The 27316-nt window shown below is 45.2% G+C and overlaps 2 protein-coding genes across 5 annotated transcripts in view; one reads left to right on the top strand and one right to left on the bottom strand.

Moving 5' to 3' along the window:
- The window catches only part of Acbd6 (acyl-Coenzyme A binding domain containing 6), a 129376-nt gene extending 119556 nt beyond the window's left edge, over positions 1–9820 (top strand). For 2 of the 3 annotated variants that reach the window (XR_387197.4, XM_006529883.4), the window contains one exon: positions 9295–9820. Coding sequence is in view for 2 of the 3 variants with exons in the window: in XM_006529883.4 (XP_006529946.1) it covers positions 9295–9449 (155 nt within the window). In the remaining variant the exon portion in view is untranslated. The remainder of the gene's footprint in view (positions 1–9294) is intronic. The other variant, NM_028250.3, reaches the window with a different exon arrangement.
- A 10556-nt stretch (positions 9821–20376) lies between these two features.
- Lhx4 (LIM homeobox protein 4) overlaps positions 20377–27316 on the bottom strand; it is a 53696-nt gene continuing 46756 nt past the window's right edge. The window contains exons 5-6 of one of the 2 annotated variants that reach the window (XM_006529169.2): positions 27047–27218; positions 20377–24962 (exon numbers count right to left, since the gene is read on the bottom strand). In XM_006529169.2, the coding sequence (XP_006529232.1) occupies positions 24568–24962; positions 27047–27218 (567 nt within the window). In that variant the 3' untranslated portion in view covers positions 20377–24567. The remainder of the gene's footprint in view (positions 24963–27046; positions 27219–27316) is intronic. The other variant, NM_010712.2, reaches the window with a different exon arrangement.

The raw sequence follows: 27316 nt of genomic DNA on the forward strand, positions 1-27316 counted from the left end.
CATACCGTGGACCTCCGGCTTCCCTGTGTGCATACAGGGGCTGGCCCCCCCTCACATATGCATACACCACACGTTAAAAAAATAATAACCTTTGAGTCCCTAACGTGCAGTTTTACTATTTGTAGTTTTAATTGCCCACAGTCAATTACAATCCAAAAATATGAAAATGTGAAAATTCTACAAATAGACAGTTAATCAATTGTAAATTATGTGCTGTTCCAAGTAGCATGAGAGACTCACACCGTCCTTGCTCCTTCAGTTTGGGATGACCCATCTTTTTCACTGACCTGGTGAAGCTATGTATATACCACACTGCTCCCGTATTAGTCCCTTGGTAGTGTCTCAGCTACCAGAGCAGCTGATCACAGTGCCTGTGTTCAAGTGACCCTTTGGTAGCAGCCTGACAACTGAGCTGATAGCTCCATCCTTTGCCTCACTTACCTCAGAGCATCACAGACTGTGAGCACAGTACACTACAATGTTTTCAGAGATAGTATATTCCTTTATCTCATTCCTTACAGCTGGTAATCTCTATATAATGCTGTATATAGATATTATATAGAGGTATTATATATATATATATATATATGTGTGTGTGTATATATATATATATATATACATACATATATATATATATTACTGCTGGAAATGTGTGTGTGTGTGTGTGTGTGGTGTGTGTGTTGCTTGGTCCTGTCTTCACTTTCTTGAATTTTTTTCTCTCAGATAAAGGGAGACTTCTATAATTGAAAAAAAGTTTAATTCTTAATTTTTGTTTTCTCTACTGATTATCTTTACTTAAGCAATGTATAAAATATGACTTGTAAAAACGATTTGTAAAGTAGAAATATTAGCATGGCTCTTAGAGAACTATTAAATAAATTCAGTTAAATAACAAGATATTAAAGTATTTCATAAATTATAAAATACTGGCAAATATTCAGAGATTTTATTGTTTATGATTATTATTAAAAAAAAATACAGCTATCAGTGTTTAAATCAAGCTAAGGTCCACCCACCTGCGGCCGTCTCAGACACGAACACACAGGCTGCTTTGCCAGGCTTGACCCTGCTGGGCTAGGATTAGTATCAGGGCCTCAGATGCCCATCAGCACCTTTGTCTGGGCCTGCACAGCTGTTTGGTTGCTGTGAGTGTCGCTGGGTCACCTGGGAGTCTAGACTGTAGTACTAGCTGTTTGCAATCCGTGTAAATCAGACTGATGATGAAAACTGAAATGTCTACAAATTTATGAGTTTACTGGTATTACCTAGATAGTAAAACTAGCAGGAAGAAAGGAAACTTGTGAGTCTAATTCACTTTTGAACATAAATACCAAAATCCTAAGGAAAATATTAGCAAATGAAACCATCATTGTACTTTAGACACAAAGATATATCATAATCGTGTTGAGTTTTTCCCACAAATTGAAGGGTGGTGTGAGGTTTTTAAAGTTTATTAGTATGATTTTCTACATTTCTAAGTTAGGTGAAATACCCAATTAAGTAATTCAGATGTATAAAAAGCTTGAGAGAAAAGTCAACTCTCAATTTAAGAAGTTTAGAAGAGTGGCTCAGACCTCATGGGTTTAAGCCAGACTTGTGCTTGACATTTGCGGTCTCCTGCTGACTCTGCACAGACTGTTTAAATCACGCACTTCAGTTCACACTTGATGAAATGGGGACCATGGCCTCAGACTAGGTATGAGGATATAAGAGGTTAATTTATGCAAAGTGCTCAGGACCGAGGCTGATTCCTGCGAAGGATGTAGCAAATGTCAACAGGTTCTCTGATAAAGTAGAAATACAGTATTAGGGTTGGACCCAAGAGTGCATGATCTTTCTGTTACAGGAGAGTCAAAAATGGGGAGACTCCAGCATCAGGAGACAGGGGAATGATTAATTTAGCAGAAGTGGCTTGGTAAAACTAGGAGGGGTGCTTCTGGGATTCTTATACTGATGTGATACTGTATGTACACGTTACATGAGTATATTCATCTTAAGAAAACATATATGACTGATACTCTCATGCATGTATTTTGTAGCCTAGTAAAGCTTACACAGAGAGAGACAGAGCCTGTCTGATGTAGAGATCGGGTAGCAGTGTTGTCCTGTCTGTTCTCAGCTTCCCACCAAATGGCCAAGCTTAGGTGCTTGTTTCCCCCGCTGTGGGATGAAACTCTGGTGGCTGGAAAGGTGCTGTGAGCTTTTCAGCAGTCGAGCTGTGCGAGCAGAGGCACTGTGCATCCAGGATGGGTGGTTCCATGTCGACTCCTGTTTGCTACTGTCATGCACATCTGCAGTGCCAGAGAGACCCACAGTATTTTCTGGAAGATAATTAAAAAGAAAGGAGGAAGGGAGGGAGGGGTGTTATATTGTTTTTGAAACAAGGCCCTAGTCTATAGCCAGGATTAGCCTGGAACTTGCTATGTAGCCCAGGCTTGCTTCAGACTCATAATACTCCTGCCCAGCCAAAGTGCTAGGACTGCAGGCATGCACTGGTCCTTGGACAGTGAGGCAGAGCCAATATCCACAACTATACCATGAGTAAACACATATCAATGCTGATATCCTGTGTGCTTCTATAATCGTCTTTCTGTTCACTGAGACATTACACATTAATAAAAGTGATCCTTAATTCAGATTGTGTCCAAAATACATCTATTGAAACACCCTCTATTTCTGTCTCTCCGGTTATATTAATTACTGTGGAAAGAACCAAGCAAAGAACTGTATATGTTACAATCAACATAATTAAACACTAAAATAATATCACTAGTCAGACATTTGACATTAAAGATATATAAAACTAAAATATTCTGACAACTCAGTAATGTTTCATGAAAACACTTTCCAATTAATAATCACTTTTAGAGGATTTCACCTTCAGTTTTATTTCTTTGCTAGTTTACTGGACTTGTAATAGATACTTTGAGAATAGTGAGAATTGTCTTATATGTGATAATAATAGTGACCATTTATTAAGCACCTATTATATGCCTAGGAGTCTGTTGAACATTTAGTCATCTAATGTTATTTAATCCTTTTTATTTAGTGGGTGCTCAGTGACTGTTGATTTGATTTGGTTTTAGGGCCTTAACCTATTCTTGGAATTTTCACAGAACTGTGAGTGTGGTTAAATACAGTGAGTGCAGACAGTGTTAGGGAGGTCTTTAGGGGCTTAGCTATTACTTTTTATGAATTATGGTTGAGCTTGACAGCTGTCCTTGTGTTGACAGCTCTTCTGATTATAGCAGTTGTCAAACTCCATCCTTAAGCAGGCTGTAAATCCTGGCTTCTTCCGATTAAAACTGGGTCAGAGCCAATCGCAGGTTAACTAGAGGCCATTATTGTACTACTGGACGTCTTTACTAGTTTGTCCTAAATGGTCTTTGTGTGGAAACATATTAAAACCCCTATTTACCCACATTTTACCTGAGTGTTTTGAGTCTTCAGATACTGGTCCTCTTGTTATTTTGTGTTTCACTGTGATCCTTGCTGGAGTACGTTGCAGTAAGTGTGGTCTTCCTTATAAATGGCCTGTTAGCTTTCCCCTCCTCTTCCTCCACTGGGAATACTAATATCATTGCATCTGTGTCTCCCAGGGGAAATCAAGGCTTTTCCTTGCACGTGTGGTCATGTGATTGCAGAGTGGGCCGGCTTTGTATCCTCCTGAGCCCTCAGGCTTCCACGGAAAGCGCCATCTGTTCTGCTCCTTCCGTACTGTTCCAGGGCAGTGGGAGGAGGAATTAGAGAGAAAATAAATAAAATAAAAAAAAGAAAGAAATTCATCATCAGAACCCCGAGGATTAATGGAGTCAGAAGGCTCCCTGCCCTGACTGGGAATCCATCTTCACCTGGGCCAGTGTCAGGGCTGCCTGTAAGGCACTTGACAGATAGAGGTTCCCAGGGCACCATAAATTCAGCAACTGTGCTGGTCCCTGTAGACTGGCTCAGGCTTTTCCAACATGGGCTTCAGACTGTGTCTGTCTTTCCCAGCACAGTGTGGGCACCGATGTGGCCCCTTGCTGATTTGGTGACTGTTATCACTGGTCCCCCTCTCTGTTCTTGCCTTCTTTCTCTTGCCATCTTTGCCTTTGTTTTGAGAGTATGAGATTGCACGTTCTCGCTTGTGACCTGTGATTCCCTAAATATGCAAAAGGGAGGAGAATGAATTTTGAGTAAATTCTAACTTCTCTCAGCACCATTCTGGATAGAGAGGACAAAACCAAACCAAACCAAACCAAAGCATGCTCTGGGATAGCTCACCATGGGATTGGAGACCCAGGTCAGTTTCTTCAATAGCAATTTGTTGGGCATCTGCGTGGGCCAGTCTCCCCCAGGTACCAGCCTGCCCCTAACATGCCCGCTTCACATCAGCACAAAATAAACTTGTGTGGCTTTGTAGGCGGGATCCCACCATTTATGTCAGCCCCTTTTTTCTTTCTGGTATTACTCCCTGCTTGCTTATGCTTCTGTGTGGGTCTGTCTTGTTCATAAACCTCAGGTGCTTGTTAATAAAATCCCTTTTATACAGGTTTGTACACCACACCCTGCTCTGAAATACTGTGAGTTAAATCTCACTTCTTAGTTAGACTGGAGCTAAAATTCTACTCACATCTGTCCTACTAGGGGACTGTCACACAGCGCAAGTACTGTTTCCTTAGGAGAGCTGCAGTCAGCTAGCCATGGGATTAAATTCTCTCCCTCTGCTCCTGAGTCTGAATCCTGAGATTATAGCACACTTCACTGCTGGGACGCTGACTCCATGGCACTGCACATGTGAGGCCACCCCTTTGCCTGAAAGGTCACATTCTGCATCTTTAGTAGACGTCTGCTTAGCCCCATCCCCCTGCTTAAGTGTTGGCTTTCCTGAGTGACAGATTTATATATGGAGTTTCTGACTCTGTTAAAAAGGTCCCAAGCAAACCTCACAGGACCTTGATTCTGGCGGTGTGCCGTAGTTTAGAAGGTAGCTGTCCCATGGATAGTTCCTCACAGCTTGTGTCTCCTCGCAGCTTCTGCACGCCATGCATCTTTAACTTTCTTCTATTTTATGGGACTCTGTGCATTTCAGCCTAAGTAGATATTCAGTTATTCATGATTAAACTCCAGAAATTTGGAGTAACAATGTTGGCTGAAGTTATTTGAGGGTGCAATTCTAAATGACCAGTGTCACTTGGTGGTCTGGGCATATGGCTCTGTGGTAGAAAACATGCTTAGAACACATAAGGCCCCAGCATCACAAAACAGAATGTCGTGAGGAGATTTGGACAGAAAGGTTCTAATTTTAAACCCTTTATTTGATCTTGGGCCTTGGCAAAGACAGTCCTGCCTCTACCTGTCCCTATTTTGATGTTGTCTCAGGATATACCACTTCCGTTATATCACCACTCAGCAGCTGCCCTAGGTTTGTGTCTTAGTCAGGGTTTCTATTCCTGCACAAACATTATGACCAAGAAGCAAGTTGGAGAGGAAAGGGTTTATTCAGCTTATACTTCCATACTGCTGTTCATCACCAAGGAAGTCAGTACTGGAACTCAAGCTGGTCAGAAAGCAGGAGCTGATGCAGAGGCCATGGAGGGATGTTCCTTACTGGCTTGCTTCCCCTGGCTTGCTCAGCCTGCTCTCTTATAGAACCAAGACTACCAGCCCAGAGATGACACCACCCACAAGAGGACCTCCCCGCTTGATCACTAATTGAGAAAATGCCTTACAGTTGGATCTTGTGGAGGCATTTCCTCAACTGAAGCTCCTTTCTCTGTGATAACTCCAGCTTGTGTCAAGTTGACACAAAATTAGCCAGTACAGGTTGAAACAGACTATTGCTTCTCCTCTCTTCCTTTTCTCCTATTCTTCATCTGTCCATTCATCAAATGCTTCTCTCACATACAAGAGACCTCACAGCCCTGAGGGCAGAGAGAGGGCTCTCACACAGGCGTGTATTAGTTCAGAAATTCTCTACTTTGGCTCACTTAGAACCAGGTTCTCTCTGGTTATGGACAGGAGCTTAGTGACTAAGTATATTAGGATAGGGAATGTAAAAAGATGTCAGAGGGCCACTGAGATGGTCCAGCCATGGCAAGACTAGGCTCACAACCAAAAGAATAGAAAGACACCAGAGCTACACCAGTTTATAGCCCACCATAACCTGGCTTTTGCTCAACAGCTCTTGCCTCCTTCACAGCATAAAACCTGAAAGTTCTAAGCTAGAAAGCAGCACCCGCCTGGGAGTGAAGATAGCCAGGTCCTTGAATTATTAATACCAATAGGGCAGTGCACGTGCACACAACAGTTGGGCCAGCTTGAAGATTTGGGGAAAGGTAGACATCATCACCCCTGAAAGCTGATTGAGGACTGTAACCACCTCAGAAGGACACGGAGCTCCCATCTCATCCCACGATCAGCCTCAACCCGAGGAATAAGCAGCAGTCGTCTCCGGGGTGGGAGCTTAGGAGGGAAGAACGGACGGACAAGACTCCTGTGGTTCTGCATCTGGAAAAGTACAGACTGATTCAGAAAACAGAGAACACGTTCCAAGAATATTAGCAAGTAGAATATACCCAAGTACAAATAAAGTATTACCCAGGCATCCAAATTGGTTTGATAGTTTGAAATCATTACATTATACCATAGCAGTCAACACAAAGCATTAAAAAATCTGCTATAGGTGGGAAGGGCTGTTAACAAAATTCATCCTCCTGTTGTGGCTACAATAACCATATAGAGAGAGCCCAGTGGTGTTCACCATTAATCCCGCACTCAGGCCACAGGGGCAGATTACTCTCTGAGTTCAGGACCACCCTGGTCTACATGGTAAGTTCCAGGACAGCCGGGGCTGCATACTGAGACCTTGATTCAAAAGCAACTAGCAAAATAGGAGTAGTGGGAGCGTCCTCAGCCCGTGGAGACCAGTGGCTAAAGGCCAAGTGCTCTTTCCCCCTGCACAGCACATCCTCATTCCTCTACCCTAGAGTTGGCTGTTGCCAGGTTTATAAGTTCTCAGAGCAGGAATCTCAACTGTATCCTTGACAGAGCTGGTGCAGCCCCTGCTCAATAAAACAGCCTCCGTGCCTTTTCTCAGAAGGCTTGCTGCTGTTGTGTGATGTGTCGCACCACAAAAGCCACTGTAAAATATCTGAGTAAGGGGAATTACAGCTGTAGAAAGGGTCTGTCCTCCCTAGCTTAAGAGTCAGGATCATCACCAGTATCATCTGGTGAGCCCTCCTGTGTGCCTGTCCAGTCATGTCCCTCCTTAGTGCCCCCTGTAACCATGGTGATTGCCAATATTGCACTATTTCGGTTTTTGTTTAGTTTTGTTGAAACAGTGTGCTTCCAGCTGGCCTAGAATAACCTGTGCAGACCAGGCTGGCCTTGAACTTTGACCCTCCTGCCTCTGCCTCCCAGGTGCTGGATTTCAGGTGTGTGCCACCCTGCCCAGCTTTATTGCAGATTTTATATGAATGCTTTCTCTTATAGTTTCTCTACATATTTGCATATCTAAGAGATAATATTTAATTCTATTTTTACATATTCCTTTAAATAGAATAATAAATAATTCTTTAAATAGAATCCTACTAGACTGCATTATTCTGATTTTTTTTAATTCTTCAACATTATGTCTTTGAGATGAACCCAATGGTGTATGAAGTTGGGGTTCCTTAGTTTTCCCTTCCAGATGAACAGTGTCTGTGCCTACATGTTACTGCTCATGAGCAGTTGAGCCGTCTGCATTTGATGCCCGTGGAGAAAGGTGCTGATACCTACAGTCTTCAACTATCAGCTGGGAATGAACACGGGCAGAAAAATCTCTGTAGACTGTCAGGAGAAGCAGATCCTTCTTTGGAGGGGTGTGTGTTTAGGGACAACCTGTAATGACAAGTTATTATCCAAAGTGACTGCCCCAGAGTTCATGCTCCAGATCTAAGGGCGCTTTCCCTGCACCAGGCCTCCCCCATCACCTTTCATGTGTGCGTGTATGCGCGTGCATGCATGCATGTGTGCGTGCGTGCATGTGTGCGTGTGTGTGTGAGTGTGTGTGTGTGTGTGTGTGTGTGTGTGTGTGTGTGTGTTGCTGTTATGATTCATTTGGTGTAAAATGTCTGCTTTTGCCTTCAGCTCAGTCATCTCAGAGCCTTCTAATTGTTAGATATTTGTTTCCTCCTTGCTTGTAATCCTGGCTTTGTCATAAATCTGATTTCTGTATATATGCTGAAGAGTAGACAGCTCTCTGCTCTAATCTTTGGTCTGTTTGTCTGTCCTGGGGGCAGTAACAATACCATCTTCATCACAGGTCTTGGTGTTGGGGGTCTCCCCTCCTGTGCCTTAGACTCAGCGACCCCAATAATGCTTTTCACTCCTCTCAGGGTCTTCGGGACTGGGAGATGGCTCAGTGGGTAAAGCACTTACTGGATCATCACTAGGGAGTGAGTCCAGGCCCTGCCACACACACACAAAAGCAGGGCTGCACGTCTCTAACCCCAGTTCTGAGGAATGGAGACAGGATTCCAGGAGCTTGCTGGCCAGCCAGCTCCAAGTTCAGGAAGAGACCCTTGTGGGGAGCAATGGAGGAGGATGTTTGCTGCTGAACTTTGACCTCCATACACACACACACCCCTGCACATACATCTGAACGTACAATCCTACACACAAGATTTCACATAGTGAGACCAGGCAGTGGTGGTGCATGCCTTTAATCCCAGTACTTGGGAGGCAGAGGCAGGTGGATTTCTCAGTTTGAGGCCAACCTGGTCTACAGAGTGAGTTCCAGGACAGCCAGGGCTATACAAAAAGACCTTGTCTCAGAAAAAAAAAAAAAAAAAAAAAAAAAAAGATTGAACATAGTGATGGTCTAATTACTAGACCAGCTTTTTTCCTACCTAAATTCAATTGTGTGTGTGTGTGTGTGTGTGTGTGTGTGTGTGTGTGTTCAAAAACAAAACAAATAGGTTTATTTGATGCAATACATTTAGCCTTTTGACATTGGTTACCCAACTATTATTATTTGAAAATATAGATCAACATAAAGCCATTGCATTTTTTTTACTCTTTGCTATTATTCTCTCCTTGCAAATAGGGTCAAAAGTCTCACAGTTTTACAAAAGAACTGTGTGTTTCTGTGTGATGAAAAGATGTAGTTTCTTAAGACTTGTTCTAGCATCAAGGCCCAAGCATCCTGCAGCTACCATCAGGGTGGGCAATGTGTAGGCCTCCTTGCTACCCACCTTTGCCGTTCCTGCTGCACGGAGCGGCTCCCCTGACCTACAGTAAACCCGTTTGTGTGTGTCAATTCTCTTGCAGCCGCTGCCTGCGAGTTTTTGGACATCGTGGAACTGCTGCTCCAGTCTGGCGCTGACCCCACCCTCCGAGACCAAGACGGCTGCTTGCCAGAAGAGGTGACGGGCTGCAAAGCGGTCTCTCTGCTGCTGCAGCGGCACAGAGCTAGCAAGGCTTGATCCAAAGCCTGAAGAAGCACAGTTTGGCAGACTAGGACTTCCGGGATAAAAGAAACTGCAAAAATAATACTTCTTTTACCGCCCATCTTTGGTATGCATTGGCTAATAAAATCAGTTCGAGGAACTGGGATTTCGACGTCTCAGCAACTCATTCTCCATGCATACATTGTGGGGGAGTCTGGGGTTGGTGATGAACATGTGTACTGTGCATAATATAATCCAATTCTGCCTAGCATGCTTTGAAATTTATCACTGCTGTGGAAGGTGGGGAGAGGAGCAGACAGATCATATTTCACAATATTAAACATGGCTCCCCTCTCCTCTGTGCCCCTCTCTCTCTCTCTCTCTCTCTCTCTCTCTCTCTCTCTCTCTCTCTCTCTCTCTCTCTCTCTTTCTCAAAATACAGAAGCAAAGTGTGCCCATCAGCACTACAGTGACAATTAGGAAAGTTCTGTGAAGTCCCAGCATAGTAGAAAGCAAATGACCCAGTAGCATTTCACAGCTAATCTGTATAGGTAGGTAAGATGGCTGTTCCCTAAAGACATGCTTGAAAATGTAAGGAGAAAGAGGGTGTTAAAGCAAGTAGCAGAGATGATGGCCTAGTCGGTCATCAATGGGAGGAGAGGCCCTTGGTCCTGTGAAGGTTCTATGCCCCAGTATAGGGAAATGCCAGGACCAAGAATGGAAGTGGGTGGGTTGGGGAACAGGGGGAGGGGGAAGGGGATAGGGGATTTTCGGAGGGGAAACTAGGAAAGGTTTTGAAATGTAAATAAAGAAAATAATGGGCAGTGGTGGTGCATGCCTTTAATCCCAGCACTTGGGAGGCAGAGGCAGGTGGATTTCTGAGTTCAAGGCCAGCCTGGTCTACAGAGTGAGTTCCAGGACAGCCAGGGCTACACAGAGAAACCCTGTCTCAAAAAAAAACAAAAAAGAAGAAAAGAAAAGAGAAAAGAAAAATGAAAGAAGAAATTAGTCGCAGTGCAAACGTAGCCATTAAGAGCTAGTTCCCTAACAGGTGTGACTGTTAAACTGGGAAGTACCTTACATAGTGCAGCCCACTGCTTACAGTTTTTGTTAGCTTGTGCTAGCCTATCCTGAGCAAACCCCTCCACAACATAAGGCATATGAATACTGTTTGTTTTGTGATTTTTTTGTAGCCTACCTTCGTTCAACCTGAGATGCAAAAACAAACCATTCACCAAGACTAATCATTTTTAAATCATTGCTTAAGGACCTACCTGTGGAAATACACACATTGGTGCATACTGAAATGTGGGGGTAATTCTCTGGTCTTTGTTCCTTTACCACAGTCCCTGCTGCGTTGAGGCTACCTCTAACCTAAGCCTTTTATGGTCCACATTTATCAATGTATTTTTAAAAAATACTATACATTGGGTACAGTAAAAGTCACCCAAACTCTGCGGGTTTTAACTGGCATTACCTCGTTCATCTTTAGAGCATTAGCAAATCGAGTTACTCGTTCATTTAAACATGTTAGACTATTTGTCTGAGCAAGAAACCATCCAGGAACTTCATTTTCTATATTTCTTCCTTTTACAGACTGAGATCAGCATTTCTTAGACACATCTTTATTGCTTGTTCTGCCGCATTTAAAACTATATAGACTTTAAACCCCTATTCTTTTGTTCCCAATATCTGAATTTCCAAAAACCGTACTATCACATAGTAATCTGTAGATCATTTTCCTGGGTCTTCTATGAAGACTTCATCCATAAATGTCAGAGAACACTGAGTCATGGTTAATTTCATTCCCTTTAAATTATTGAATTACTATGCCAGCACGTCACATACCAGTCGGATCCTGAGTTCATTACTAAAGGCTGCAGTTCATCAACAAAGAAGCAGGCAGCCCGTCATCTTTCCTGATACATGGTGACTGTGTTCCCCTACAGTCCAGCGAGCTATGTAGAAACCAGTAGATACCTTAGCTTCATCGTGTTAGTCAACTGATTATTAGGAAATCCCATAGAAAGCCTTCTCCCAGGAGACTCACTTCTGTTTATACCTCAACAAACACTTGGAGATGTCTAGCTTTTTTGATTTTGCTTACTAGTTAGAATTCATTTTCTCTCATTCTTGCTTTCAGCTCGCTGATATTTCTAATGTATATGAGTATTTTAAAAATTGATACTAGACACTGGCAGGAGGACTAGTAAAGTGGTTGTAACTAGACACACCTGCTAGTCACTGGGGACCTCGGTTTCTAGACTGCATACACTGCCTTCCTACTCTGACCTCGTTCTCAAGTCTCCATTTCTCCTGTTGGCCTGAATGCCACCTTCACAGACCTGTGCCTGTGTGTGAGCTTGCTTAGCCTCACTCCCCAAGTTGCCTTTTTTTCTTTACTGAATATGCTGAGATCAGAACTGTGCTGCCACTTTCTGTATTTAGTATTTATTCACGGTTGTCATTTACTTTGTCCCCTGCTGACTGATCTAAGAGGCCCTGATTGCCTCTACATTAGTCTCCATGCAGTCACAATAGTTTCAGTGCACACCGATGAAAAATGAGAAATAAAAAGAAAATCGTGTCAGCACATATCACAGAGAAGGCGTAGTGTCTGACTCACCTTAGCTTCAGAACCCAGGCTGAGTGTGTGTGTGTGTGTGTGTGTAAATAACACTAGAGACTGAAGGCGGAGCCTTGTGCAAGCTAGGCAAGCACTCTGCACCTAACCTACACTCAAGGCCTTGCCTGAGCCTGTCTTCTGGTTTGTAGTTTGAAAAGCTGCCTTGGGACAGTGCTATAGTTGGAATGGACTTCTGAGAGCTTTATGCTTTCCGAAAGCCCATCCATGGGCACCATTAGTTTCTGGTTCCTATCACAGGAGGAAAACCTTTGGTCAGCTGCCCAGTTTTCATAGTTTTAAGTGCCTCTACCAGATGATATTTGTGGTGTGGCTGTGCCTCTTTAAAAGAACTGGGTAAGAGGTGGGTTGGTGGTAATGGTGATGGTGTGGGTGCTAGGGCCAAAAAGCCAGGACCTTGCATTTGCTAATGCTTGATGCTAAGCTAAATGTCCAATCCCAAGTCAGTGGTGATTTTGCTTGCTTGCTTGATTTTATTTTGTTTTGTTTTGTTTTTAAATCATTGGCCAAGAATAGAGGCATAATACATACTAATATCCACATCCACACTGACTACCACACTAGGCGTCTTTGGAGGTACACTGGCTGAGAAGTTGGTCTCTGAAGTCTTTGGCCTCGGATCTGTTAGAGAACAGAAATGAGCTCACAGACTGAATTGTGTGTGTCTACTGAGAGTTTAGCATGTCTGCTTAACTTCTTGCCTTTCCAGGATGATTTCATAGGTTTCTTTAACCTGTAGTCATTGCACAATAGTCTTGTAGAGTTAGTGTTCATGTGCCAGTGCCAGGACAAGGAACAGACACAGGCAGGTTAATTCACCCATAATTCCAGAGTTGCTGATGGAGCCACAGTTAAGAACAAGTCTACTGAATCCTAGTTGCTCTTGTTTAAGCCCAAAGCAGCGTGAAGTTTTCCAGCTTTTCATTCAACCCATAGCTATTTCTCAAACCTACTGACAGTCTAGCCCAGTTCACTCATGCTTTCCTTCCGCACAGATGTTAAGAATTCGTGTTCTGCTTATCCAGACAAGTCTAAAATCATGAATTACCATCAGAAACGGACTAAATCGTTAATAACCTCTCTAATACTGAGGAGCAAGGAGTCAGCCAGCTGACCAACACTGCTGTCTCCTCTGCTTGTCAGGTAGAAGGAGAGCAGCCAAAGCATCGTCCTCGGAATTCTGCCTGCTCTGTCTGGTTTTAAATGTTTCAGCAGTTTCCAGTTAAAAGGTTCCTATAATCCAGTGACCCCTCCTATTAAATAAGTATTTCATAGCTTCCTGCCAGGTTTAACTACTTGGCTATAGGTTATTATTCTGTGTACAGTACATCATCTCTGAGATTAATGAACAATATATGTGACTGTGGCAGAGCTAGCTGTTGTAGAAGGGTTTCGTGTCTAAGAAAATATATAGTCATCAATTTAACATGAAGACTTTTAGCTGTTTACTATTTTAAGTTGAAATGCAAAGGTTATTATCAAACTTTGAGCCCCTAAAAAAAAAATCATGTTATAAATGCTTCTTAACACTAAATGTGAACCTACCAGTTTCCATTTCATAATGAAAAAATATTAAGCTTAAATATTTATCAATAAATCTCAAATCCCAGTTCCTACGGTGACTTTGGCCAAATGTTTTCAGAGAAATTAAAATACTAGATGTAGGCTAAGAAGCAGATTCTTAATATTCGCATCTCCAGAGTCGGATGCCTTATGGGCAGCGGTGGGTGTGGCTCTCGTGTGTTTACCTGGTCCCAGCTGCTGCTGCGCTGGAGGTCTGTGGAACATTCCCTGGCAGACACAGGACAGTAGGAACAGCCTGGGGGGACATAGCCTGCCCAAGGTCTGTGCTTCCTCTACCTCTAAGCTGCAGAGTCCCATCCCATACTCCTGCACTGCTTCCCGCCTTGGTGGGTATGGGGTAGGCGTGGGCGTGCCCCGACACCGACAGCATTCTCCACAGCAACAAAGCAACAACAACAAAATCCGCTGTCTACTTAAGTAATGTGTACACCAACATGTCCTCCATCAGTGATGTCAACTGCATTGTGCTGGACACTGATATCTTTCTATGAAACGCTTATTCTTGGGAGCTTAATTTAACCTAAGAATAATTGTAAAGATAAGAATAATTGCCATTTTCTCTAGTCTACAAAGTAAGGAAATTGAGACTCAGAACTGAGAAATTGTCCAAGGTCAGAAACTTGAAACTGTGAAATACTAAATTTAACATGATGTAGTGTGTGTGTGTGTGTGTGTGTGTGTGTGTGTGTGTGTGTGTGTGTTCTACATGAATCTTATTTCTTCGAAATCTAGGAATTTTCCAAACCCTTTGATACCAAATCCAAAAGATTTCCCTGAGTCATATTTTCAGGATAAGCAAAACAGCCACCTTCAGAACTTGCGTTATTGGGCATCTTAGTGGATTCTGTGTCTATCCAGCAGGATCTCTCTTTACTGTGACTTTAAGAGTATGGTGTAACTATTGAGCAAGCATCTGCCCTGCAGCCATTCACAGTTCTTCAGAGTTTTTGGTGCAAAGCTTAGAGTATCAGACTCAAGGGAATCGCCACATATTCTCATACTTTTATCAGTGAGTACATGTCCTACCCCAAGTATGATCAGTTTTCCCATACACATTGATGGCATCCCACTGAAGGGTAGAGCAGTAAGAGCTATGTAGTGCAGTGTGTAATCAGCGCCCTGAGATGCCCTTGGTATGCGCCTCCTCCCATGCAGGATGCAGATTGGCATGGCGTGAGTCTTCAAGCTGTTCTCTGCTGGGTTACGTCAACCTCCTCACACAGTCACAGAGTCAGGGTATTCCTTGAAGTTTTAGGGTGCGTGTGCTGCTGAGTCACTTGAGGGCCATATTCCAAACCTCCACCAGTGCCTAGCCTCCTGGCCCTAAAAGCCAGAGCAGGATGGTCTCAGGCTGCCCACTGCTCTGTATGCTTCCGATGGCTGGTTTTCTTGTCTTGACTTACAGGGAATGGCTGAGTTAGCAGTCAAAGGTAAAAAGCAGCTAGGGACTGTCTGGGGGTGTGCGCCTGCAGTTTCTGCACCTGGGATACAGACACAAGATGTTCAAGGCCAGCCTGGGCAACGGAGCAAGATCCTGTCTCCACTAAACCAACCAACTGAGCAACAAAAACATGAAACTAGGAGAAGCTGCCCTACAGTGTGCCCTACAGTGGGACCATGAAGGCAGCCACTTTCAGTAGGCTGTGTCCCCCACAAATACCCTCCCACCCACCCCCCTACCTACCCCCACCCCTTACCCCGACAGCAGCAGCAGTTGTCTCCTCTGCAACCAGGATTTTTTTCTCTCTCTCTCACTTGTGTGGCAATCCTGGTTTCTATTTTAATATTTAGAAGGTAAGTTCGGTTGATGGACACTTTGTGTAATAAAAAGCTCTTTCAAAGTACACGCGCACAGACGCACACGGGCTAAAAGTGGCACTCCAATGCCGTGCGTTTACAGAGTACATTTGTGGAGCCCAAAGCTTAGTCCTGGCTATGTTTATAGCACTTTAGCCCTGTTTGTGAGTTTGGAACCCTTCCAGAAAAAGAAGAGAAAGACATATATTATTGTTTATAATCTGCTTTATTCCGCCAAACCTTGACTGAACAGACTTGTGGATTGCTGTTTAAATCCCTCAGTGCCTTTAACTACCGATCCAGAAAGTGGTTAATGCGCATTCTAAACGAAGCTTGGCATCCACTCCAGGAAATCACTTTAATTGAGGAGCATTAAATGTTAAAATGATTTTTTTAAAAAAAGGAAAAAGCCAGCACACATATTGAGTATAAAAGTCCCAGCCTACCAGTAATAGAGTTTCTTAGTTATCATACCCCACCAGCCTGGGTGAGCTTTAAGCCTTGCAGTTGACAGGTGTCGAAAATGGAACCTTAATTCCCTAGGTCCCCATCTGCAGGCAGCCACCCCTCAGCTGGCCAGAGAGCGGCCAGCTTCAAGGGCTCCACTTGAGAGGAGAGGGAGCTGTCAAGTCTACGGGTGTTTGTTTTTCTGCAATAATAAACTAGTCCCAGGTGACTAAAATATGAGATTTAACCCCAGAGTCCTCGCCTGTGCTTTTCGTTGCTGTGGAAGGGCCATCTGTTAAAAACCTATTTACCATTTTAATGGCTCCAAAAAAGAAAAAAAAAAAAAAGCCCTGCCTATTTCCAACTGGAAGGATATGCTGAGACCACTTTTTTCAGTTTGTATTTTATCTTTTATAGAGCAGCCCCCCCACCCCCTTTCACATATCCTCAAGCCCTTCCCACCCACAAGAGATACTGGTCCAGGTTTGACTAGCAAGAAGATAAAGCATTATAATGGTAGTAGCAGCAGTAGGAGTTGTAGTAGTAATAACAACAATAGTAATGATGATAGCATTAATAATAATAATAGTAATGATGATGACAGCAAGATAGCTCAGCCAGTTAACTGATGCCTTTGACCAAGGCTGCCAACCTGAGTTTAATGCTTGGGCCCCATAGAGTGGAAGGAGACAACCAACTTGTGCAAGTTGCCCTCCAGCCTCTGCCCCTACACGTGCACTGCAGCATGTGTGCAAGCACACGTACACGATAAATAAATAACGTTTAAAACTTAAAAAAAAAAAAAAAGGTAAGCTGGGCAGTGGCGCACGCCTTTAATCCCAGCACTCAGGAGGCAGAGGCAGGTGGATCTCTGTGAGTTTGAGGCCAGCCTGATCTATGGACCGAGTTCCAGGACAGCCAGAGCTACACAGAGAAACCCTGTCTTTAAAAGCCAATAATAGGGCTGGAGAGAATCTTAGCTGTTAAGAGCCCTGACTGCTCTTCCAGAGGTCCTCAGTTCAATTCCCAGCAACCACATGGTGGCTCACAACCATCTGTAATGGGATCTGGTGCCCTTTTTCTGGTGTGTCTGAAGACAGCTTCTGTATATTTATATAAATAAAATAAATCTTAAAATCCAATCCTAATAATAAATACATAAAATCCGTGCCCTGGCCTTGTGAGCTCTGGCCACCCCGTCTGCGTCAGTCACCACTTGGAAGCCATTTATGTCCTAGGAGCCCCACCTATGGTGCTGTTCTTGACCACATTGCTTTGAGAATGGGCTCCTATCTGGGAGGTTCAGCCTATGACTTGTTAAATGTAATCACAAAATAATATGCCAGTGTGTGTGTATCTGAATTCAACCTTGTGTTTGAGATGAGCAAAGGAAAAAAAAATCATTCTCAGGACAGGAAACCTTGAAGGCACTTTGGCATAAAAAGATGATAAATAAAGGAACGGAATGAAGAGGTGATAGAGACAAGCGCTTCTTTGGGAGCCCAGCCCTGCTCTCTCTGAAAGGATGCTGGGCAGGGCAGATGCCGATGGCTTCAAAGACATTTAAACTTGGACAACTTGTTCCCATGACTCCTTTTAGAAAAACTTTCTTTCCTAATGATTGGCCCATGTACAAGCGGTTTTCCCTGCCCTTGACTCCTAGCGTTTCTCCAGTAGCACTGACCACGTGGTTTCCACCCTACAGCAGCCATGATCCAAAGAATCAATCCCAGCAGAGCACTCACTGGGCAGCAGCAGACAGGAACTGAGAACTCTGAATGATGTATCCTAAGGAAGTATGGGAAAAGGGATTGAGCAGTTTTCCCTTGGATGTGTGAAGGACATTTTGTATATGTGTGGGATCTGGAGGGGTTGTTTATTTGTTTGTTTGTTTGTTTGAGACAGGATTTCATGTACCCCAGGTTGACCTTGAACTCACTAATTATCTGAGAATGCCCTTGACTTCATCTCTACTTCCCAAGTTCTAGGATCACAGGCATGTACACGCCGCTTCTCAGGTATCAGGAGGGAATACACTCAGATACTGAGGAACATCTCCCTTTTGGTTTGTCTTATAGCTTAACAGTTGGTCACTGCATGGCCTAGGATCTCTATCCTGTTGTAATTTTAGCTTAATAAAATCACAGGCCCAAGAAGAAAGATGGGGAGCTAAGAAAGCAACAGGGATGTTGATGGTTAAGGCTCTACTTGTTCCCAAAGAGACTCACACGTGTGTGTGTGTGTGTGTGTGTGTGTGTGTGTGTGTGTGTGTGTGTGTATGTGTGTGTGTGTGCGCGCGCGCGCGTGCTTGTGTTCACGCATGCCACATGAGCCACCCACTATGTTTCTGTTTCAGAAGAACCTGGGGCTTGCAGATAAGGCTGGGTTGGCTGAACCGGGAGCCCCGGGGATCCATCTGCCTGGGGCTGGGATTGTCAGCATCCACCACCACACTTCACTTTGTATGCTCTCCACTTGAATTCTGGGAGCAAGGCCAACTGTTTACCAACTGAGCTGTCCCTTCAGCCCAGTGGGTCTTATTTAATGTTTTCTGGCCTGGGGTTTCTTGTCTGTGTCCTTGTTTGTTTGCTTGCTTTATTTTTTAGATTAGTTTTCTGAGATAGGGTATCTCTGTAGTCCTGACTGTCCTAGAGCTTTCTATGTAGCTTTCTATGCAGGGGCTGAGAATGGAAGCCAAAGAGACTATCCAAGGTGGGTTGGCACCATGTCCCAATGTTAGTGTTTCATTAATACACAGGTAAGACACCAGCTGGGATGCCCCAGAACTTTTCATAGAACTCTGTGGTTTTCCCTAAAAGCTGTGCAAGGGACTGGGCTAGCTAAGAGAAAAGAAAAAAAACATATATTTCCAGTTGGTGCCTTCATCTTTTTTACCTTTCTTTGGTAAATAAGCTAGCAAGACCTTTAGCCACCCTTGGCCTAAAAAAATACCAACAGTGATGAGTTTGGCAAAGGCCTTAAATCACCTCAATAGCAGACACTGGGACACAAGGTGTGTCTTTGATCCAGTCACAGCATCCCAGTGGCAGCATAGAGACCTCAGCCCAGAGTCCAGCCTCCTATTCTGGACCTAAAGCAAGTCAAGTCAATGCAGTGCTTTAAACACAAGGTGTGTATCCGTGGAGGAGGCGAGGAGCAAGGGAACACAAAGGATGCTAGTCCAGGCGAGCTAGCAGCTAAACATGTGATATGACATCACCTGGCCACTCTTCCTAGCCAGACTTAACTAGCACTGGCCAATGGACCATTTCTACAGGGAGAAGGTTTTATATCTGCATCACCCTCACGAAGTAGCCTGCAGCTATTGGGCGTTTGAAACGCAGCAAGAGTGAGAACTTCCGGTTTTACGTCATATTAATCGCTTTACATTTAAGTAGCCAAGTGCACCTTGTAGCTACTAGAACAGTACAGATGTCAGGATCACCTCTTCAACCAGCCACACTAATATCCCGGGAAAAGGCAAGGCTCTAGTTATTGACAAGATCCCAACTCTAAAGAAGTACCATGACTTAAGTGTGTGGGGGCATGGGGGGATTTTTGGTTTTGTTTTGAAAGATTATTGTATTACTGTATAGACACATGTATGTGTGTGGATATGTGCACATAAGTGCTGGTACCTACAGAGTTCAGAAGAGGGTATTGGATCCCCAAAAGCTGGAGTTATAACTGGTTGTGAGCTCCCCAACATGGGTGCCAGGAACCAAGTTCTGTAAGAACAGCAAGCACTCTTAACTGCTGAGTCATCTCCCCAAGCCCTTGGGTTTTGTTGTTGTTGTTGATGATGATGATGACGACGATGATGGACGAGATGATGTTTTATTTAATGAGAAGGTCTGTTGCTCTCTTCATTTTGACTAAACTTCACACTAATATGTCCCTTGCAGAAAAAAAAAAAACTATATGGAAATTTCCCTAGAAAACACTTGTCTAAGAGCCCTGATCACTCCGATGAGGGTTTCTGCTCTCCTGTCTTCTCTCACCCAAATATAGATATCTACAAATGCTTTAGAAAGAAGAAATCATAAACGTGAAAGACTATAAAAAATATAGGACAGTCATTACGAATTACGTGGTCAGTAGATGGTTTTGTTTGTTTTCGTCCTGCTTCCAAACGAGGGGCAGAGGATTGTGGCAGGAAATTGATATTTGAAAACCCAAAGGGGGTAGTGGTTGTGGCTCAGTGACTCTGAGCACCTGCTGTGCAAGAAAGCATGAGGGCCTGAGTCTGGGTTCCCAGAATCCACTGCAGACTGAGCTGGCCCCAGGCTGGGGCAGGTATGGAGACACCAGGATCACTGGGGCTTGGTGGCCGGCCAGCCCAGGACTTCATGAAGTGATTTTTTTTAACTCAGAATTACATTTTTGGTTTCCTTGTGGTGACTGCACGCTCCTGTGTCAGCCCATTTGTTAAGCTGCCTAGGTCAAGAGAGAAGCTCTCCAGCAGACCAAATAAAAAGCAGACACATCAGCTTCTAAAGAATTTCCATCTTTATTTTACAGTTTTACCATACACATCTCATGCCAGCACACAGGAGGCATATACAAACAAACGCACCAGTTCGGCTCTCCAAAGTCACATGGCAATAAATAAGGAGGGGTGGGTGCTCTTTTTGTTGTTTTTTTTTTTCTTTGTTTGTTTGGTTTTTTTTTTCCTTTTCTTCTCTTTTTCCCAGGAAACGCAACTTCATTTCTTTTTAACTGTACAAAATTTACACCATGAAGGATGGGGTGACAATCCAATGCTTAGGAGATCTGGGACTTTGAGGTCTAAGTGTGAGCTCAGAGCAGCATCTGGGGTCCTGCAGCCCTGAACCTGCTCCTCAGGTGAACACGGTCCTCACACAGTCACACCCCAGTGATCCCTGCCTGTAGGCGACATCAGGCGGGAGTGGAGGTGGCCTGGCTCTGTCCACCTGCGTTCTGCCTCACTATGCAAAGGAATGAAGGAAGGCTTGGCACCCCTCCCAAACCTGCAGCTGTCTCCTCACCAGAGCTAGCAGCATGAATCTGTGCTTTTAGTGTGGTCCTAACAAGCAGAGTGGGGATGGGATGGCTTTGCTGGGCTCTCTCTTTTTGGCTCCAGTCACTGGTAGAGCAGTTGGAACAACGACTGAAAGAAAAAAAAAAAAAAAAGGAGGGGAGGGGCACTTGACCAATCCAAGAAAGAGAGAGCCAGTGGTGTGCTTTTATTTAGCTTTCAGCATGCCCAGAGCCCTTCAGCAGCAGGCTATAAAACAAAACTCATTTCCGCTTAATTGAATTTCTCTTCATCTCATCTCACCGTTTCCAATTTTTAAAGTGCACCGTTTAAAAATGAGCCTCCAGACCCCGCCGGCTGAGGAGGTGTGTATGGTCATCTCTGCCGTGGTTGGAGCTAGGTGTCAGTACTAGGGCGTGGGAGGGGCTGTGTAGGGACGGTGGACTGTGGTCAACACGCAGCTCAGAAGCCTTGAAGCCTTCCTGCCAGCAGGCCCCTCAGTCTGGGAGCATCATACGTGGGACTGGCTGTTTTGTCTTACGGGTTTTTTTTTTACACTCGTTCTTGCAAGTTGGGCTTAATAAGGATGAGCTAACAGCCCTCAATTATCTTACTAGATTTTATGTTTTATAAGGGCAGAAGATAACTTTCAGGCTACTGCCCCGTGCTTTCCCTGGGTCTTAATTTTGTTCTTTCCCTGTGGCCTGACTGTATTAATTAGCGGGAACAAAATTCTCAATACGGTCCCTGGTGTTCACCTCACACTGTAACTAGCAGGAGGGGCCTGAGAGAAATGGGTCCACATCCCGCAGACTTCACCAAGAGCAGGACCCAGATGGCCCACTTTGCCCACTTTCCATAGATAAAGACTTCTCCAGACTCAATCTGCTTCCATTCTTGCTTATGCCAATTGCCTCTGGAAATGGATTTTTTTTTAAACTAATTTTAAAATTTGTTCCAGGATTCAGAAGTCTGCTGGACATTCCCTAACATAGGTGTCAATTAAGTCTTAGAGCCAAAACTGGGCCCAACGCTATAAATGACTCTGTAAGGTCACACTTCATGTTTTGAAATCATCTTTGCTCCAAGACCAGGAGGGAAAGGCTACCAGAGGGTACCTGGTACCCTAGTGTAGACCGTCATAAGGTAGCGTCCCACTCTCCATCTTGAACCACAGGCAAGCCAAAGAACAGTCTTGGCGGGCAGTACCCGCTGGGACACCAGCCCAGCCGTAATTTGAACAGAACTTGCAGGGAGATCCACTTAAAATCTGAGCCCTGATGTGGCTGTGCTTGTAAGTGGGTACCAGAGTGTGCTGCCCTCTGGAGAGCTGGCTCTGAACAGAACTTAAAGAAACTCACAGAAAACCCTCAGAGCCTCCTACCCAGTGCTGTCCTAAGAGCCCTTCCAGCTCAATGGCCCCAAAAGAACCCCAAGAAGCTGCTGCCAACATCACAGCGATGCCCACCAACTTCCTCAAGACACTCACGGTAGCTGAGTGAGAACAGCCTCCCATTACTAAGTTGAGAGTAGGATTAGCTCATTTACAAAACCAAAACCCAACCAGCTGCACTCAGTCTCCAGAGGTGCTGCACACAATGTCCAAAGACAACCCCACGAGACACTAACCAACGGTGGAGCTGAGGCAGGGGCCTAGCTCAGGCAGCCTTTCACCTCACTTACCCAGCCTGGCTCTGCGCCTGTGTGTTATCAGCTGGCTGCTGAGAATCGGGTATTTTAAAAAGGGGACCGTCACATTGATGGCTGCCATTTCCTCTGAATGGCATGTTATTCTTGCATCTGTCTCTCCATTGTGTCCCCCCACCCCACCCACAGCATTCACATTTTTGGGGGATTCCATTGACTTGTGAATATCATCACGCACAGACATGAGATCTCAAGAAAGAAGTCTGGGTCTGCACTCTCCAAAGAAAAGCAAGACCGGCTAGAGCCCACCAAAACACTACTACAGAACTGAGCAGAAAACTCTTTCTCCAAAGAATAAGTTTAACTGAACTGAGCTTTGAAAGAGGCTTATAAAAAAGACAGCAGCCAAAGAAGAAATGGGTTTCTTCCCTTCATCCCCTACCACATACCTGAATCCTCAAAATATGGCTGACAGAAAACAAAAGGGGGTGGGGGGTGGGGACGGGGATCCTTGGGCCTTTGGTCTCATCACTTCATGTAAAAGAAAGGCAATGCCCACTCGCCTTTTCCTTCCTCTCAAGTCTTGTTTAAAAGAATGTGAAGAAGGAATCAACCAGTTTCCTGAGGGGGTGGCTGAAATCCCATTTTAAAACCGGTGCACTTCCTGATGGCCAGAAGTGGGCCACACCAGTGACAGTTGCCACTACTTGCATCTCTGTCACCAGAGGGGCAAGCCTTGGTGACAGACTGAGAGCCAGGCTGACCTCTCTACTGCAGGTTTAAATAATTGCTAACCTTGCAGGCAGAGAGTCCCTGCACTGGGGCTAGCCAGAGAGCTAGGGCTTTCTAAGTGCAGGGCTAGAGCCTGCAGCATGGCAGGAGTCCAACCAGAGAGCTCAGTTATTCTTCCAAACCAAACCAAGCTAAGCCAAAAAAAAAAAAAAAAAGCTGGTCCCTGGAAGCAACAAAAACAGGATCCACTAGTACAGCAGAGGAAGCTACTCTTTTAAGGGAGAATAGCCTTGCAACTCATCAAAGCCAGCTCTCTGAGTACCATGGAGGCTCCTGGCTTCTTTCTGCCCTGTCACAATACCAAGAGGTTGGGGAAGACTAACATCCGCTAGTGTGGCTAAACAGACCAAGCACTGGGAATCTGAATGTATCTACAAACATCTTCACTGATTGTCACTCTGGTCTCTGCATGGGTTAGCTTTGATCATTTTGTAGCCCTCAGCCTGTCTTGGGGAGCAAATGATGTAAGCAAATTAAAAGGCACCAAGGGGGGCTCATCAGACCCCGTGGGAAGATCCAGAGTCACTTGCAGTGGAAGCCATTTCTTGCCATCAGGGGTTCAATAATACAGACAGGGTGGTTTTTTTAAACCCAGACTGACTCTGGGTTGCACGTGCAGGTAGGGAAAGAGTCTCCATTTTCACAGCAGCAAACAGAATGGAATGGGGTCCGGGTTTTGTTTTGTTTTGTTTTGTTTTGTTTTGTTTTGTTTTGTTTTTAATATCAAACTGTGGGCATCAGTATTTTACTAGCCTTTAGAACTGACTTTATTTTGAAAATTAGTGTGTAATCAAGGTGGTCCAGAAACTATTTTATTATTCTGGGGGGGGGGGGCACCATGGTGCCTCCCCCACGGGAATCCTGGTTCTGGTGAGAGGGATGATTTGGGAGACCAAGTGTGAGATGCACCAGCTGGAGCAGAGTCCCCAAAGGCCAAGGTGGCCTGTCACAGTCACCTTGTGCTGTCCAAGCACTGAGCAGCCAAAGCCTCTAAGCAGGGCGGGAGGGGAGGGAGCCAACAAGCCAGCATCCTTAGAGTTCTAGGCTGTCCACCCCTGTGCTGTGGTAGAGATGAGGCTGCTCTCCTGTCTCTTCCCAAGAAAGCAGTATCCTAGTGTGGTCTCCGCCTCCTGGGAATCGGCGGAGGACTTCCATTGAAAATAATGGAAATTCACATTGGCGTACTTTTGATCCTTGAAGACATTCTCTCATACCAGGAGGACAAGGAGGGTGACGAGGAAAGTCTAAAAAGGAGGATGGTCCATCTCATCGAGCCAAGAGGCTGGGCTAGTTGGAAAATCAGGGTAGCCTACACTGCTTCCTGTCGAGAGGTCAGAGGTGGGTCCCCCAGCCATGGCTCTCAGTGTCTGGCTGACTCCCTGCCCTGCATGCGCAATGATGCCCAGATTACTGTCCACGGTGTAATCCAGCCCATTGAGCAAAGGAGCATGGGATGGGAGGGACGATATGGAGGACGGAGACTGGGGGATTCCATAAGGGCTCCCATCCCTCAAGTCCTGATAGGATTGTCCTGTCCCATCCATGGAGAAACTCCCATTCATTAACTGTCCGCCTGTAACGTCCCCCACGTTGCCATAAATCCTATTGGTGTGGCCAAGCTCTGAGAGTATTTGATCTTCTGTGGACAAAAGAACGGAGATTTATTGTCAGTGCCCAGGACTCTGCAGTCCCTGATCTTTAAAACCAGCAATACAACGACCAGGAGGGATGCCCACGGGCAGCAGCTGTCTCCCTGCCAAGCACAGGTCAGACACCAACATGTCAGCCTGACATCTGAAGACCAACCCAGACCAAAGGGAGAACAAGGAATGCCTGCATCTAAATCCCCAGGTGCCATGGCTGGGGAGCCTGTTGGTCTGGAGGAGCTCTGAGATGCCCTGGCTACCCTGAGGAGTGTGAATGCCTGCCAGGGTTTGGTGGGCCACATTCTCTCACAAATCGAAACTATGCTGGTCCATTTTACCCCGAAGGCGTTCAAACCAAGCCAAGTGCTTGTCTGGCCTGGTTGAGAAACAGGCCCATTTGATAAAGATGGCTGGGAGCCACTCTCAGGCCTGTACGTTAAATCCTGATCCACCCAAAAAATGGGGTTCAATATCAAAGAACTCAGTTCCTTTCCATATCCAATAACCTACTTACTGAGGATAAAGAATGACTGGATTAAGGTAAATGGACCTTCTGGTTTCTTGAAGAATTTCATTAAGGGGATCTAATGGAATTTGCTGAAAGAATTTCTCTCTCGAATAGAGGCGAGCAGGTTGAGTCTTAAGAATTACAAGATTGTGTATTACCCAGAGAGAACATGTTACACCCAGAGGCCCGCCTGTACCCAAGAGAAATGAGAGTTAGTGCTCCTCTGTGCTCCAGGTATGGATTGGAGCAGCTCAGGTGGGATTAACCTGTTTTCCCAATCTTGCCAAAAGGCCTGGCAATGGCACAAATCTCCTTGGCCCTCCTTGGGTCCTAAGCACTGTGTCCTAAGAGTTTGGGCTGTGTTCAGAGATTTCACAGCTTTGAGCAACTTTCTCCAGTCTCCTTTCCCACGTCTACCTGGCCTGGCACACTGTGATGAGACTTCAACACTCTGTCTCTCTCAGCCCCACATTCCACTCACAAATATTACAAAAGAGGGAGCACGTGTCATTCCAAGGGAGCAGGAAGAAGGTGGAGGTTAGACTCCTCCACTGTAAAATGACTGAGTTGGCCCTTCGCCTGGTACCTGCCGTCCCTATGCTAGGCTACTATGGGAACAGCCATGCCATCCATTTATCATCATGTACAGAGGAGTGCTTATCTTTCCATAAACACATCCACAGCTGGTTGTGTCCACAGATGTCCATAACAGCTCTGTGAGATGGGTAAAGATTTCCCCAGGTAAAGACTGAGGCGCAGGAGAAACGGATGGCCTTGACAGAGCTACACTAGAAATTGGGTTTCTGATCCTTGGTTCAGGACTCTGGCCTCCCTACTATAAATAAATAAATAAATAAATAAATAAATAAATAAATAAATAAATAAATAAATAAATAAATCTTCTGTATTTGAGGGCTCGGTGACCAAGAACACTCGTGGTTATTTGTAAACAACCTGAGGATCCACTCATGCGATAATTTGCAATTTTGCTGATGCACAGATTTGAACGTAGCGCATGCTGCAAAGCTTGTGTGCAGAGGGCAGATGGAGTGAGTAGTGGGGGGAGGGGGGTCTCAGAAACGCAGCCAGTTCCCCATCATGCACTCACATTATTGATTTCCCAGGAAAAGGCCTGTTGAGCATGTCCTCCTGCAACCAGGATTGGAGGACCAGCTTACTCTAGGGGCCCGTGGGAGGGGCTCAGTATCCCTGCAAAGGGAGAGGTGCAGGAGGGCTGGGCCAAAGACTGAGAGGGCCATCTGCTCATAACTGTGTGGGATGCTGAGGGCATCTTCGACAGTAGGAAAGTGGGAGGGGCCTCTGGGCCAGGCCCGGGCTAGGCTGGGTCCCTAGGACCCCAAGCCCTCCGTATCCCAGCAACTGTTCTCTTGTACTCTACTCCTCACCCCTTTTGGAAGGGCCACTAACACCCTTCCCACCCTTTACTGAAAGCCTCGGAAAATCCTGGGCCAAGAGGTTATCATCAGAAAGATCCCTCCTGCGGGCCAGGATTCGTGTCCCCCAGGGTCTCACCTAGGGCCTCGGCCTCACCCCTCCAGCCCTGCTCACCTCGGAAGCTCAGCTCACTGTCACTAACCCCACAGTCCTCTGCTGAGCTCTCCTTCTCCTGCTTGCTGCCTCCCCGGCTCCTCTTGACACTCTTGTAGAACTGGCCCCAGCGATGGCGCCCCGCGTCCTTCTTTAGCCTTTTCTCCTTGGCTCTTCTGTTCTGAAACCAAACCTGCCACAAAGCAAAGAGGAAACATTCAGGGGTTACCTAAAGACCCCAGGCCCACAAGAATAACACTCAGGGGGTCCCCAAAGCCCCTGGACCCTTGA

This window comes from Mus musculus, chromosome 1 (genome assembly GCF_000001635.26).
Source record: "Mus musculus strain C57BL/6J chromosome 1, GRCm38.p6 C57BL/6J".
In the NCBI taxonomy this organism is placed as follows: domain Eukaryota; kingdom Metazoa; phylum Chordata; class Mammalia; order Rodentia; family Muridae; genus Mus; species Mus musculus.